Raw genomic sequence first — 16,285 nt, 5'->3', positions numbered from 1 at the left:
CCACTTATTCCGGGAATACGTGGACACCATATATATATATGTATATATATATATATATTGGTCGTTAAATCGCATATTCGCGCATATAAGCAAATATCAGCAAATATTTCACATCGTTAAAAGACAATGGATTTGGTAATAGGTGCTCACCTAGTTACTGGTATTCACTAGCGAACGAGATATTAAAGAGGGCATAAACTTCACGTCGCGATATATAATATCTGATTCTAACTATCTAGCTTCTAACACATATGTATATTATATATGTTTAGTGTACTAGATTAAGCACATATTAAATGCATCGATTTTAATGTACTCTTACGTTGTATGTGGTATATTGTAAGCATCGTAGAGAGCGCCGCAATGCACCCGGAATCAAGGGTAAATTCAAATTTGCATCCCAAGTCGATATCCATGAGCGGAAGGAAACGCGTTTCCGACCTTGCTCACTTATAATCCACTCCAAATGTAATGGTTTCCTCGATCAATGACGCAATATACAGCGTGCATAGCATAACGCAAAGAGCATCTCGGTACCTCATCCTGCGCGAATTCTACGTATTTGGCTGGAGGGCAATTAGTGCCCCCGCGATATTAATACGTCCGTTTCCGTGTGTAGCCAATAGGGAACACAAACTCGAGAGAATGCAAAAGCAACCGGGTGGCAGACTTGAAAATCGGAGGAAGACAGCAAGATGGAGAAAAAGCGATTAAATCGAAAGAGAATTCCGCATCAATTCCGTCTTCATCTCATCTTCGTTTTCATGTTGATTTAACTCGCCATGGAACATTCATTGACTATACATCAGTTACTTGGCGTACATTTTATCTTGCACAATCACATTTAGGGCAAATTAGTACGTCATTTGCTTAGCGTCTTAAAACGTGCTTCAGAAAAAGCAGATTGTGACCTCTTCATTAAGATAACGCAAAGTGCAAAGTGCAAAGGAGAGCACGTAGAATTTTTGTGTCAGTGGAAACGCAAGGTGGCAAGAGAGACGAGAAAAGAGGACCGGCGAAATAAAAGTGACAACCCTGGCCATTGACATGTCGTTACTTTCGCGAGGAGAAATCTCAGTTGGCTCGTATCCTCTCTCCCGAAATCCAGGAAATTATCGTCGACAAGATCGTAACTCCCGAGACACGAGCTTCTTCAACGGGATATCCGGCTGTCTGTTGTCCCGTTCGATGCAACCGTGCACGCCGGTATCGCGAATAATTAATACTGCGGTTTGTTTGCACGAACAATCACAGAGCTTCTCTCCCTCGATCGTGCTTGCGTCAGTGACCGCTTTCTTGCTCCAGCTATTGACTGCGAGACATGAAATACGCCGGCATTCTCCGAACAACGTTAAGCATCTTGATCCAAAGTCCGTCACATTAAGACCGACGTTAGATGTGTGCGGGAAATCGTGCGTTGTGCCAGTAAGGACCGCTGGGTAATCAAGGATCGTCAAGGGATTGTGGAATATTCCGTGCTACCATGCCTCCGGTAGATGCGCAATTTGCCGAATGTTACGGCGAGGAAGTACACAATGCCTTTGCAACAGACCGTAATGATTTCGAGAGTTTGCTCCCTCGAGAGAATATTAGTCGTAAGCGTTGCATTACTTGGTGTGAGACAGCCCGTATAAGGTCGCGCCAAATTCGACACCTTATCATTATGGAAAACAAAAACGTGGATATTACATATGTATATTTCTTAGTTGAAGTCCTTGGAAAACTTTAAGATCCAATACTTGTTATACAATGTATAACAATTTTTAAATTTCCTAGAATTATAAAACTTAACTGTTCCTTTTTTATTTTTATAAATATAAATCTTTTCAGCTGGTTATATATACAATGTATTACGTATATCTTCTTTATTAAGTCTTTAATTTCATATATTGATTTCTAATATGACTGTAGGGTTGTCGTGACATATTCTGCTTATTTCTATAATACTCATTTTCGAAGGAAAACAAGTTATGTTCGGAAAATGAGATTATCTTTCGCTCGAAGCATAGTAATAGATGTCACATGACGGTGTGTAACTATTTTGGCAGCCTCGGTTGGCTCTTGCGAGATCAAACTCGTAATCTGATGGGGCAGTTGCAAACACTCGCGATATAACATATGGACGTTTTACCAATAAATACAAACATGAGGTAACCAACAGATACAAACCGCGTGAAATAAAAATTATATAACCGAATAATTACAGAAAATAACAAAAAGTAAATGTTTATTAAAAAATAGAAATAATAGAAAATAGAAAATAATCCTCATATTTTTTTTCGTTTGTTAAAATATACTAATGTATGTTTTTAAGCAAATTCGCCAACACATGCACGCATTTATCAAAGTTTGTATAATATATATTTAATTATATATCTCAGTATTTTTTTATGTGAAAACTAATAAATTACAAAAATCTGTCCCGTAAACACAAACAAATTCTCTCTCTAAAAATGTTTTCATAAATAAATATAACATTTTGTATTGCATAAATGTATAGTATAATTTATATTATGCGATTCCGCGTTACAAAAGCTAAAATACGCGTTGATATAATATATTAAAAGTTATGATTATTTAAAAGGAGAAAAATTCTCCGCGAGCACTAATCTCCACGAAACCCGAGTGAATTTCAAGGACCCAGCTTCAATTAGGTTTAGGACCGTAAAAATACTTCGCTGGGGTGCCTCCTTTCCTTACTGCTTCCACTTCCGCAGGAAGCAATTTCGGCCCTTTAATGAAATTTTAAAATTTGCCGCAGAGTCGGGATAATACATAAATCGTTTTATACCTGAAGCACGCAGCTTATTTCCGCACTTCATAGAGAATGGTAGAAACGAAAATATTATAACTGCATTGAATGATCCCTACTCTGTGATAAGAGAATTGAACAAAAATGTATTAGTTGATTTTCGCGGAAAATAACTGAATTTAATTCTCTAAAATTTATATACCTCTTATGACATTCTGACTCTGCTTTCTGAAAAAATAATACTTATTACATTGTTAATATAATTAGATATATTACTTTTTGTCTTATCTAAACATATTTATAATACCGAATTATTAAATATTTTAATTATTTATAAGTCTTATATCTATCTCTTGAAAAATATATATCTAAAAAATAAGAAACCAATTATATCTATATCTCTTTAACTCTTAATTATACTTAAATATACTTTATTAACTTAATATTAAAGATGCAAATCGAGTGCAAATGATTGCTAAAATTGTAATAACTTGGAAGAGAACAGAATATAACATATAAATGACATGTTTGTTATTAATTAGCAAAATTAGTACCTTCATCATGTACTATACAACGCGGTAACATCTTGCGCAAGTCGTAATAAGACGCTTTATTATTTCAAGGCACCATAGAGTATCTGAGGTATTCCTTTCCTCTCTCACAAGTCACTATACATAAAATCTACCATTACTCATGCAGCAACTTGAAATATAAATAAACTACTTAATGTCAGCACTAACGTAAGCTCTCTTCGCATCGTTATCATTTTAATATATACTTCTCTCTCTCTCTCTCTCTCTCTCTCTCTCTCTCTCTCTCTCTCTCTCTCCTTCTCTCTTTCTCTAACAAAACGATAAAACTATAAATTCGCGTTTTATTTAATCGTATGCGCTATTAAAGGAAATTAATAATTTATTATTAACGAGAGAATTGTGCGGCACTGTCGGCGTAGAGAACCAATCACGCGATATCGGTTATAGCTGCACCGTGTGCGGCTGCCATGTGCTAAAACGAGTTACGCTAAAAAGCGTTAATTTTCGCGGTGACCGTCGGCATCGATTATCGAAAGCATGCCCCTTTGTATCCCGGCTGTGAGCAAAATGGTACACGCGCTTTTTATTATTTGCGCCAAACGCTTTTCGCGGGTATCGCGACGGCAGGCGCGTGACTCGCCGTTTTCATTTCCGCAGAGGTGCCGTTGACCAACCGCATAAGGATAATGCATCGATTCCATTCGAAAACGGAGCTTGCCCCTATACACACACACACACACAAACACACACACACACACATACATACATACATACATATTCTCGCGGCGCCATAAAATAATCTCGCGCATTTTTATCGCCAAAACATTTCGCGGAAGCGACGCTATCTATAAAACTATAACTCCTATACGCGCGGTTTGAGCGCAGATCTTGGTAAAAGAGAGAGAGAGAAAGAGAAAGAAAAAGAGCAGAGGAGAGAATTGAAAAGGGTATTTCCTCCAGGTAGAGCGCCCGAGACCTCCGTCGAGAGGAGGCTGGAAAATAAGGAGAAAACGAGAGAAGAAAGATAGACGAACGACAGGGAAACGATCGGCTGGAAGACGGCGGTCGAGGGAGGACTGGAGCCGCTTAACAAACTGCTGAACTCACACCCCGCGGGATTTTATTTCTACTTAAATGGAGTTGCGCAGATATGCACTGTGATCCTAGCCCAATCCCTCGCTACGAATTTATTTGTACCGTTCGTTAGCTCTCCTCCGTCCCTATAGAACTTTGCGAACCTAGTTCGGTAATGACATCGTTCTACTATTCTCAAGCAATCTTAGCGCCAATTTTCTAAATCGCGAATTACAGCGTATCTATATATTATCAGAATAATATTCTCTACATAATTTCATAATTTAGAGATAAAGGTTCATATTTCCATAATATTACACTTGATGCAAAGTATTAAATTTATATTAAAAATTACTGAGAATTAATATTTAAAAGATGTTAATTTTTGTGTCTATTTCAAATAAAAAATTATAAGCCATTATGAAACTAAAATGATAAATAACCTCCCTTATCAAGATCTTATTAGATTTTGATCTCAATTCAGATAAAAAAAAATTATTTCAATAGACAGTATCGCTTCGCAATTTCATCGTCTGAGAAAATGTATACAAAGAGAAGTCCCATATCTCTTATCGATGCCAGAGTCTCTATCGTATCAAGAGACGTTAGTGCGCGCAACGCAACGTACAATTGCAGCAGCAGCACGGCACAATATATATATAACTGCAACCGTGCATGTGAATATAATAGTGGTTATAATGTGTTTCTCACCTTGTATGGTCCGAGAGCCTCGACGATGCATGTGAAAATGGCTTCGCGACCCACCGAGACTGTAAGGTTGTTCAACGGTTTGCCGAACCTGGGTAAATCTGTAACACGGAACGTCCTCGACTTAAGTATCACGCCATCGCGCGAACGAACTCTATGTTAACCAGCCCGGTATACATACATACTTACTTACTTACTTACTAGTACTTATACTTATAGCCCACCTACGTGCGCGCCAAAGTTTGCAAAGTACTCGAGAAACTCAGCGGTGAATGGCGCGAGTTAACGTAAGCGGGTCAAGCTAGGACTAAGCCCGGCGCTTTATAATTCTACGCTGTTCTTGTATTCACGATTCAAAAAAAAAAAAAATTATTCGAAATTATCATATGCATTTATCGTTGCCGCGATAAAATCTACAATGCGACATTTCTATTATAAGTCAGCTTGAAAGACTCGACTTAAGTACGCGATCGTTCTTACAGAGTATAATCATTTCAAAAATTCGAAATGCAAATGAACAAATAAATTTATCTTTAATTAAATTCTGACAAAAAACAATCTCGGCGATATAATAATATTTAATAATACTCTTATTACACATATATGTTACAACGTTTGGTAAAATCAGCCTTTATACAAAAAGACTTAGCCTTTTTATAAAGCGTTGAATATGTGTAGACCACCAGTTTATAAAAAACCTAGGCTTTTTTTGTAAAAAGAATATTTACAAAGCATGACAAAAATAATCTGCATTACTTTATAATGCATACATTCTCAGACTATAAATTTTTTATATACATATACAAAAAGATAAAAGCTGATTTTTAAAAAACATTTATAATAAAAAAAAAAAATCTGTAAGAGAAGTTAAAAATGATTAATGACAATTATATGACATAAACCGTTCATCGATTTTTATATTTCATTATTGGGCTTATTAAGTTAACTTGCGGTGAGATTCATTACGCGGTAATGAAATAAGCGCTATTGCGAGAGTGATAAGATTATTTGTACAATATGTAACAAAATTCCTTTCATTAAGATCAACTCTTTATAGACGGTCTGCTCGTCAAACTTAGAAACTTCTAAGAGGCCATTAACAAGCAAGCCAATTACTACTTCAAAGAAAATTTTCAAGACGAAATAGTAGTATACTTACGAAACTACGCGTGATGATACGAAGTAAGTTAGCGACAGTTTATAGTATGGTGCATCATCGTGTTGCTAGAGTTTGGAATTTAATATGTACTTAAGTATTTCTCATCTAATAGAGAATCGATGTTGTTCCAAGCTATATTTGCATATTCAATTTTGTGTGAAATGCTTGATTCTATCGGCGAGCCAGCTCTCTAAAAACATTCCGAAATCCAAATTTTTTTTATAACAAATTATTAATAGTTCACATGTGCAGTGCTTTTATCAATTTAACGCTTTTATATTATTATATACAGACTTGGATCTTCTCGAAAAGCAATTCTCAAGCAAATCCGGCTATATCTTTTGCGCTCGGTATGCCATATTGAAGCTACCATTTCGAAATGTGGAATCTTATTTGAAATTCTGATGCCCTATACAAATTTGATAACCTCAAACAAATATACTAACAAATAGCTACGTTATTACAATCTATATGTAAAACGCTGAGACGCAAAAATTTCAATTGTTATATCATCAGTCGTCACATCATATAATTCCATAAATACTTACATGTCTTCAAATGAAACTCCACAATTTTCTTTGCCAATTGGAGTATCATATTTTTTCCATCAATATAAAAAGATGTAATAATTATATCAAAGTTCATTTACATATTCTTAAAATATCATAATGCAAAGTAACTTTATAGCTAATATTAATTAAATGTTCGTTATATAAATTTCCCGTCGTCAAAAGATAAATAAGATCTATCAATTATTACAGCTTGCTCGATGCATGACTTTCAACAAGTTATATACTCGGTTAACAGACCAGGTACTTTGCGCACGTCCATCAGTGCAATGAATATCACTCTCCCTTGCACCGTCATTGTTGCATATTTAGAAATATAACCATGCAATTAAATGACCTCTTAATCTTACTCCTCGAACAGATGAACGTAATTGCCACTATAATAGATGAATATGATAATTTTATATAGAACAAATTGCATGATAATCGCAACAATTGTGAACAATATTCAATATGATTTTTTTTCTTTAAACTACATCTCTTTTTCCTCCAGGAAAAAGGATTTATACGTCTGCATGTGCAAGGAAATTGTTAAATATTTATTAATATCTACGATCTTTTTATGAATTAAGCCATGAAAGAAGTTGCTAAACCAGGATTTTAAGACTTCCGAATGTCGATTTCCCGGTATATTCTTAAGATCTCTACATTCAAAAGAGCTGTGTGAAAGCGGCGGCGGATATTTAATGCACACAGGCGCGCTATTTACTTTTAAGTAATCAAATTTCTCGTCTACACTAATGGAAGTGTGTAAATAAGTTTTTAACTTCATTAGGATGCATCTATTTTCTAAATGAAAGTCTATGTAAGTTTCTTCCTGTACGCTCCAATCTATGACATAGTCCTTATACATTTAATTTGTTTGTAAAGTTATTTTACAAAAATTTGTGCGATTTAATTTTCTGTTTAACAAAGATCATTGCTTAGAACCAAAAACTTAAAATTTATGTTATTAAAGAAAAAATTAATTAATACAGTAGCTCCCAACCCAACAAATTGCAATACAAAATTCCATTTTTTAACTGTACGCTAGCATTTATATAGTTTAATCTTTATAAATAAATAATGCATTTACACAACTTGATTAAAAACTTAAATGAAATTGTCGGTTATGCGCTAATGTGCTTAATAAGCCAAATTATTTCAGTAATATAATACAAAGGGAGTACAAACACGTTTATTTAAAATTGTAGAATCCTTAATAAATAAGAAGTTGATTTTCTTGTAACAAAAATGCGATTGAGCGTCAAACTTCGAGTTAGACAAAATGGTTGCAGTAATATGACGTGTTTTGTAAAGTAATCTTTCGAGTGCACCGCAAGCCGATAAAGATTAAATTGATGTTATAAATCACGTGTTAATATAGCCCAGTTCACGAAGAACTAAAATGAAAAATAATGAGCACACTCCCTCCCGTGCCCTCAAATAACCATCTAATCTGATTTCTGGTAAACCGAGTAAATGGAAAATAAAGATCAGCACGCGCACACACACACGCATACAAAGACGTTACGGATCGATAGTATCGCGGTAATCGAACCGAGGCTAATTATTCTGGAAAGAAACAGGTACAAAATTCATCGCCAGTCGACGAGACTGCTTAAGGTACACATAGCCGTAATACACTTTTAATTGAACTTAAATCTCCACTTTACACAACGGTTATATTCCACTCTATACATACACGTAACTAAACTTGCAGTATACTTTCTTTCCCTGCAGGACTTTCCTGTACAACTTCCTGGAAAATCTTGTGTAAAATGGTTGTTAATAGAAAACTTTAAAAAAAAAAGTTTATAAATGTGTAATATTCTCTAGATTACATGTTTCATAAACATAAAAATGAAATATAGTTTTTGAGAAAGTAAATTGCCCTCAAAGTTAATTTATATCTAAAACAGAAAAATCAAATGTTTAAAAAGATAACAAATGTTGATAGTCAAATTTCATGAGAAATATAAGAACAAAATAAAATTATTTTCGTTGATTTCAACTCTTTGTGAGAACTCATATTTTCTCACAATGTTTCTTTATTGTCGTTATTTGTAATTTGCTTTTACTAATTTTTAATATTTCTTTTCACAAGTAATCTTTACCAACAAACCGCTTAACGATTTAAAATATTCCGCTTGCGTCACGGTACGTAATAAAAAAAAATTCATTCGAGAACAATCCAATCGTGAATTTTTAGTTTGCTCTCAGGGAAAGTCGGTTAAAGTCCAACCCATGTGTAATCTTCAGTCTGACCCGAGATCTATGTAAATCCAGATGAAGAGATTCGCGAACGCGAGCAAGAGAGATAAACAGAGGGTGAAAGAGAAGAGGCACAGAGAAGCAACGATAGTGGATGAAACGATGAGTTCTGAATCCTCGCACGTTCGCGTATTACCATTGATAGAAGCATCAAGGTTCCTCCTGAAAATAAACGTAACGATCCTATCCTAAGATCGAGAGATCAATACCCGCCGCGACCCATAAACCGGTTGAAGTCCCAGAGCGCAATCAAACCATTTCCAGAATTATACTCATGAACAATGCAAGCGTCGACGGGTTCTTAATCCGGCTGCGCGTTGAAGAAGTAAGCAAGCATGCGGCGCGTAAACGCGACGGCTTCATCCAAGCCGAGTGACAGATTCCAGTATCTCTTATTTCGGGCACAATATCCGACCGCGAAGCTCATCAATCCTGCGCGTCGGTGTGGCTACAGTCCAAAGCCGCGCCACGTATGAGACAAACTTGCACGTACCGGTAACTGGAAGTTTTGCAATACTATCTATCATTCCTTCATCCTAACGTAAAAAGAATACCAGATTCCGTGTATTTCGGAAATGTAATATGGACTTTTTCCCTTGCATCGGGGAACTGGAATTAAACCCATCTTCTTTTTCTATTATATTTCGCGTATACGAAAAATAAATGTATATTGAATTGTGAATCAATCAATTTCGACATATATATGCATATGTGTATATGTTGTCAGATTTTAGTAAATGTTTTCCATTAATATCCTGATATGTTGTCTAATTATACCGTTTTATTTTTATTCAATATATATATATCTTTTAAATAAAAAAGAGAAACATAAAGGAAGGATAAGAAAATAGATCGAGAAATTCAAAAATCAACCTGTTTAAACTTTCTGCAAATTTGGCAACCAAACTTGTTTCAAATAAAGCAAAAAGAATTTCAAAACTTGTGCGACTCTCTTTGTGACTTTCTACAACTTCGAAATTAAAGCGAGGTCATTCTATGTCAAGAGAATCCATCTGTTTGACTTTTCAAACTCAACCGCTTGAGTTTTCGTGAAAGTTGATATGTTCATTTTACCAAACAAGATAATTAAAAAAAAAAAAAAGATACCAAAATTATAAATTTTTATATAAATTAATTTCTGTATAAAAAAAATTTCGCTATTTCCATCGTAACAATTATTATATTATTGCTAGTGATTTACATTATCACCTTGCTTAACTGTTCTTAGAAGCTTAAAGTTGAACTTTCTTTTTAAGCTCATCTCAGAAGATTTATAATTCCCGACAAAATTCGGGGCAGAATTTTATTTATAATTTCATGTGCCATATACTCTCCTATATTCTGTTATATATTCTATATATGCATTTATATCTATATATATATATCTTACATATGTACATATTTCACTACTTCGAAAGCTCCTTATATTAGTAGCACATGAAATTGTAGATGGGATTCTATTCCAAATACTGTTACAAATTATAGATCATCTAAAACGAGCTTAAATGTAAGAAATTAGAACGATAGTTTGAAGCAATGGAATTTTATATTACAGAATATATTACTTAATCGTATTGAGCACTTCCACATCAAACTAAATAAGAATATAATTTTCGACTTTTGCTGAAATCCATTGTCGAATTATGTAAAACGTAACACGCTATTTTATTTTATTACAAAAGTTATTTCCTAAATGCGGGACCACATTATTCTGGTTTTATATTTTATAAAGCAATTAAATATGATGAAAACATTTTATCATTGAATTATAATGTTTTTTGAAACTATATTCATTTTAATGCAATAAAAATTTCTATTTTATCGCGATAAAAATGTTTATATTTTATTGAAGCAATTTAATTAATAACCAATGCGAAGCAATACTGTGATTGTGGCCATCGTGTACGCATTGCTAATAGCCATGTCATTAACATTTGCACATAAAGTACATTTCGTCGTTCTCGTACAATTATATTGTACATGTTACGGATCTCTGTTTCTCGCTACACTTCTTGTACAAGGCACTTTACTGTAATTCATGTATCATGTATATTCGATATTTTATATTAATGTATGATAGATCTAAATGACTATTAAGTGCCTATTTCTCTTTAATGGTTTAGGTTTATATACGTTTATCTTATCATTAGATTAAAAAAATGAATTATATAATTCAGAGATGACCAAGATATTTTTATTAACTTAGTTATATTTAATGATTTTTTCAATTAAATAGAATTTTATAAAACAAATTTTTTGGCCTTTTTTTAAAGAAGATGAAAATATTAATAATAACTATCAAATAAAATATATGATTTAAATGGAAAATGCGAAAAGCTGGGAAGAATAAAAATACCTTGATTAAATGGCTCTTTCAACTTCAAACATCTTTAATTCTTCAACGGTCACTAGCATATTTGAATTAAAAAAAAATATATCTTCCACTGTATAATATCGTCGATATATTATAAAATGGAATTATAGTATCAGTTTTTTAATTGTTGCATCAGTAAGTATAATTGTGTATGCACCGCAATAAAAAAAATTGCAATCGTTTAGTTATAGATAAAATAATAATAGCAACAATAAATATTGATATTTGAATATTGAAACAAGAGTTTACAAAGTATTTTCTTTCTTGGATATTAAATGATTTTACGATATTTATTTAGTGCAGCGCAAACTCTGTGTTGCTGGTGTAAAGTAACTCTCTATTACGATACGCTATTAAACTTTGCAACGATGATAAATAGCATGGAGGATATTTGAAAAATGTAGCGCGCGCGATACAATAAATTAAGTTACATTTTAATAAAAAATAAAAACGTAAAAGAGATGAATGAATTATATTTAGAGATATTAGATTATATATATATTATAATTTGCGTTTTAATGCAACGCACATTTCAATGAGGCCCATGCATCTCTAATGAGATTTCTCAAAGTGACAATTGACTAATCATCGAAAAAGTTTATGGCAGTTCGAGGTGAACGGCATCGGGTTTCGGAGAAGCTCCCGTTATCTATGTGGATATAAAAATCGTTTAGTATCTATAATATCGTTACTGTTTCGAGCCCAGAGAGAGAGAGTGAGCGTAGACACAACACTTCACTTCGCTGTTTGCCCCTGGCGCTATTGGGATTCCGTGGAGGTTTACACTCAAGTATCTCGAGAGATCGCTAGCTGTTATATAAATCGTATCTCCTAAATTGGAAAACAATCTCAGCCGGCGTGATTCCTTCACTGTGCGGAAAAACCGTGTCTCCAAAGTATACTCGGAGAAAATGAAGTAGTCGCTTACGCGCGACGCATGGCTCGTCGTATATAACATCGGGAAAATATCTCAAAAATGTATTTACACATAAATGGTGCAAACAAAATTGTAACCCAGCTTTAATCATACAATATTTATATGAATATCGTGCGAAACTACGTTATATGAAGCGGTTGATTGTTACACTGATCGTACTGATCAAGATACGAGAGAGAAAATCGACAGTAATGAATATTATGATCGATATTGGTTCGTTGGTAATTATATTAAAGCGAATTATTCTTTTCAATATTACGGTTGAAATATATAAAAGCTCATAGATTATTATTATTATTATTGAAGAACGTACAGATTTTATATATTTATAAATGGATTAAATTTAATTAATTATGCTATTTAAATGTTACATATTTTGAACTTTTTAGGTATAATTTCAATAATTTATAAAAATATTCAGATTATATATATAAATGAACTGTGATACTTGTACGTTCTTCTATATATCCTTTCATATAAAATAATTAATGTAGGAGAAACGTTACACATTACATTTATATTTATTATTTATTAATTAAATTATTTATTGTTAAATTTAAAATTATTTCTTTAAAATAAAAAAGAATGTTAAAAATAATAAATTATTAAAAAAGCCTATAAATATGCAGAAAAAAATAAAATTAAATAAAAATTAAAAGTAGACTAAATATATGAGATAATAAATACCATCGCTTGTATCCTACTGTAAATTATAACCGTACAATTTTTCCATTGCATTACCCAAATCATAACGTAGAGCGTCTGGACAGCTTAACTTTCCCTGATGAAGTTAGGCATTCCTAGATTACGTGTTAGAATCGACGATTCCTTCATGAGAATTTAATAAGGCAATTGGCCATTTACCGCAATCCCTGATAGTCCTCGTCCGTACGTCACTTCTTTAATGATTTTACTACGCCTTCCTATCGAATCCCCTTGTTTAATTCCTCGTGTTACCATCTAATTCCTCGATAACGGAGGAAGCATCGGGCTCCTTCTCGGAATAACAATGGGCATTCTCTCAATGTCCCCCCTTCGCGCCGAGGCACGTTCCAGGGCTTAATTATTTCCAAGTGCGATCCTCTCTCGCGTTGCTGCCGGCAGAAAAGTTGAAGAGAGACAAAGACGCGACGGAAAACTCGCTGCGCATATAACAAACTAAATGGTTAACGATTTCTGAAATATTACATGCAAGGTTGTGTCTTCGTTATTGCGTGTTTCCTCGTGTCATACTGCCTATTATCTCCGCAATCGGCAACTTCGAGAGCAGCCGTGCGTTCTCGGCGGTTATCGTCAAGCGAAAATAAATCATTTATTTTCCTCGCTGACAAATTCTATTTACTATCTCAATAAGTTAGAAGATGTTTTATTATACATCGACGGTCACGCGTTCTAACAACGTGATATTGACGTTACCTTCGCACACTTTACATCTATTATTGAACAAATTTCAGAAAATAAGTCGAGATATATTCAGGAACATTGAATCGTTTCAATTGTATCGATCATGCAGTCTAATTTCTGCGTTCAAACGACGTAAAAGTGACTCTCTAAGATTCAACTAAACTCTGTTAATATAGCTCTATTAAAACCAGGACATTGAAGTATAAATTTGTAATACTCGAACTGTAAATTGATTTTACGTGTAATTAAAAATTAAATCGCAGCAGCTGTGCACAATTGGTTTTTATTAATAAGATTACATCTTCTTTTTTCTCTCTTTTATCTTTCTCTCTATCTTTCTATTTTTATCTTTAGTATTTCAAATTATTTAACCATAAGTTTTTTTTTTAAATTCATTCTATTTGTTATAAATACATGAACAGTAACAATTTAATCAATGCAGTACTATCTATTATCAAACAACCAAAAGAACTTTATTATAATTATATCATCTATCTCTCCGAGTGACGCGTTTATATCACGAAATATGTAGCACGATTGTGAAGTAATATTTAATACATTTCTTTTTTACAAGGCATAATTTACGTGTTCCGGCGTTCCTAAATGAGGTTTGGCTTGAGCAGACAAAAAAAAAAGTATCAGAGATTTTCGATCTTGGACGGACCGCGGATATGGAAGGAAGTCACGCGCGAAGCGGTTTCATCATGTGTAGGTTCACCATGATGGGTGGAACGGCGTGAGGACGAAAATTGATTGCGTATAACGCCGTGACGACATAAACTGGAAATGCGTGCTTGCGCGACGACAGCAATTCGCGGCGGTGGCGGCAACGCGAGCGTGTACGCGCGCGCGCGCGTGTATGTGTATATATATCGCGTACGCAAATCAAATTAATTACCAAGTATGTAGGCGCGGAGAAGAGAGAAGGGCTAACAAATCCAGGCACGAATTCTCATTTTGATAAGGTCGCCGGTCCGAAAGATCGAGTTGCTATGCGAATCATCGAGATACGTTGACAAAGGTGGAACAAAAGTGAACGTGGCACAAAAGACAGAGAAAGAGAGAGTGAGAATGAATAGAATGCCGGGAACCTCAAGACATTAAACTAGACATCTCGCGTGTCCCATAAACCCTAGGCTTTGATCCTAATCCCAACTAGAACCTGAGCTGTCGTCTGCCTAATCGAGTTTAGGCGCTTCGGATCCACTGCGTAATCGGCGCTCGAGACTCATACCTGATTATGCTGCTAGCTATTCGCAACATTGTTATCCGTTGAATCGTGTAATAAATTTGCCAACATGAATAGTTTGAATCGTTGACGGTCGTTGGTTGAATGTAATCGTGCTGATAAACGACGCTGACGACGTTTTGTATGAATTTACGGATATTGTTACAGTCAAAAGAATTTTAGATCTCGCATAATACTTGAGTTTATACGGTCAAAATAATTTTAAAATCACTATTTTAACATCAATATTTTAATGTAAATTATATTACTCTTAATAATCCACATTAATTAATAATATACGCGAAATTTCTCGAATTAAATATTAAAATAATCTTTCTCATTAATCGCCATATTTTATATAGATATTTCCATTTATTCGTAGATCTCGATTATTTTTTTCGAAGGAGCTAACACTCTTTTCAAAGTCGTATGCGAAGAGTTAGTAGAACAAGTAAATGTAATGTCAGTCACATAGCGTGTCGCATCCCGTTGGCATCAAAAGTGTGTCAGCGTCGTCACTTCGTTCAGCGTTGTTCTCGGTGGCGCTGATAGACGTCGTAACCATAATCTATAACACCCTAAGAATACGCTCCGGCTAATTAACATCGGAATGGGCAGGGAAGAGCGGCTGGCGGGTGCGTTTTCATTGCGCTAGCAATAAATCCAGGAAGCAGATAAGCGTTATCGCGGTCTTTCGCCAGCACCTATCTGTAGCAGTCGTGGTTTCCCTATTCTCGAGCAGACACACGAGGCTACTACACCACGTAACGCGGTCGCCGTTGTGGCTGTTATAGACGATTCATCGATCGGTGGCTTACCGAGATCGAAACGATCAAAGACTATCGGGGGTAACATAAGCGATTGCGATATCATGTAGTTATAGACGAGTTTGTAAAATAAATATTTTTTACCAGTTCTCCCCGATTCACTTTTTATCATAATTTTTATATCTTATTGTTGAACTCCGACGTTTGATATAAACAATTAGATTGTTTTGTTTTTGTATATTGCAAATAAAAACATTTAAGTAAAATATGATTTTATTCTTATATGACAAAATTGTATTCCTGAAACTTAACCTATATATTAGCAATCTAATTTTTAAATATTATATTATTTGTGTGTCTAAAAGAAGAATGTTTAATATATAAATCACAAGCGCAATAATAATAAAAATAATTTACCTAAATAAATTATCCGGATTATATCAGTTTTAGTACCTACTCTAAAGTTTCCGTTACTTACCTCATATCTCATAGATAAAGTAAAGAAGAAACTACAGCTGCGAAACCAC

The 16,285-nt window shown here is 34.2% G+C and overlaps 1 protein-coding gene across 1 annotated transcript in view; it reads right to left on the bottom strand.

The window, feature by feature from the left end:
* The window catches only part of LOC115238307 (lachesin-like), an 80,898-nt gene that overhangs the window by 44,536 nt on the left and 20,077 nt on the right, over window positions 1-16,285 (bottom strand). The window contains exon 2 of the mRNA XM_029811999.1: window positions 5,071-5,168. Within this exon, the coding sequence (XP_029667859.1) occupies window positions 5,071-5,168 (98 nt within the window). The remainder of the gene's footprint in view (window positions 1-5,070; window positions 5,169-16,285) is intronic.

Source organism: Formica exsecta, unplaced genomic scaffold (genome assembly GCF_003651465.1).
Source record: "Formica exsecta isolate Colony F162 unplaced genomic scaffold, ASM365146v1 scaffold332, whole genome shotgun sequence".
Classification (NCBI taxonomy): Eukaryota; Metazoa; Arthropoda; class Insecta; order Hymenoptera; family Formicidae; genus Formica; species Formica exsecta.
This window is presented reverse-complemented; position numbering and strand designations above follow the sequence as displayed.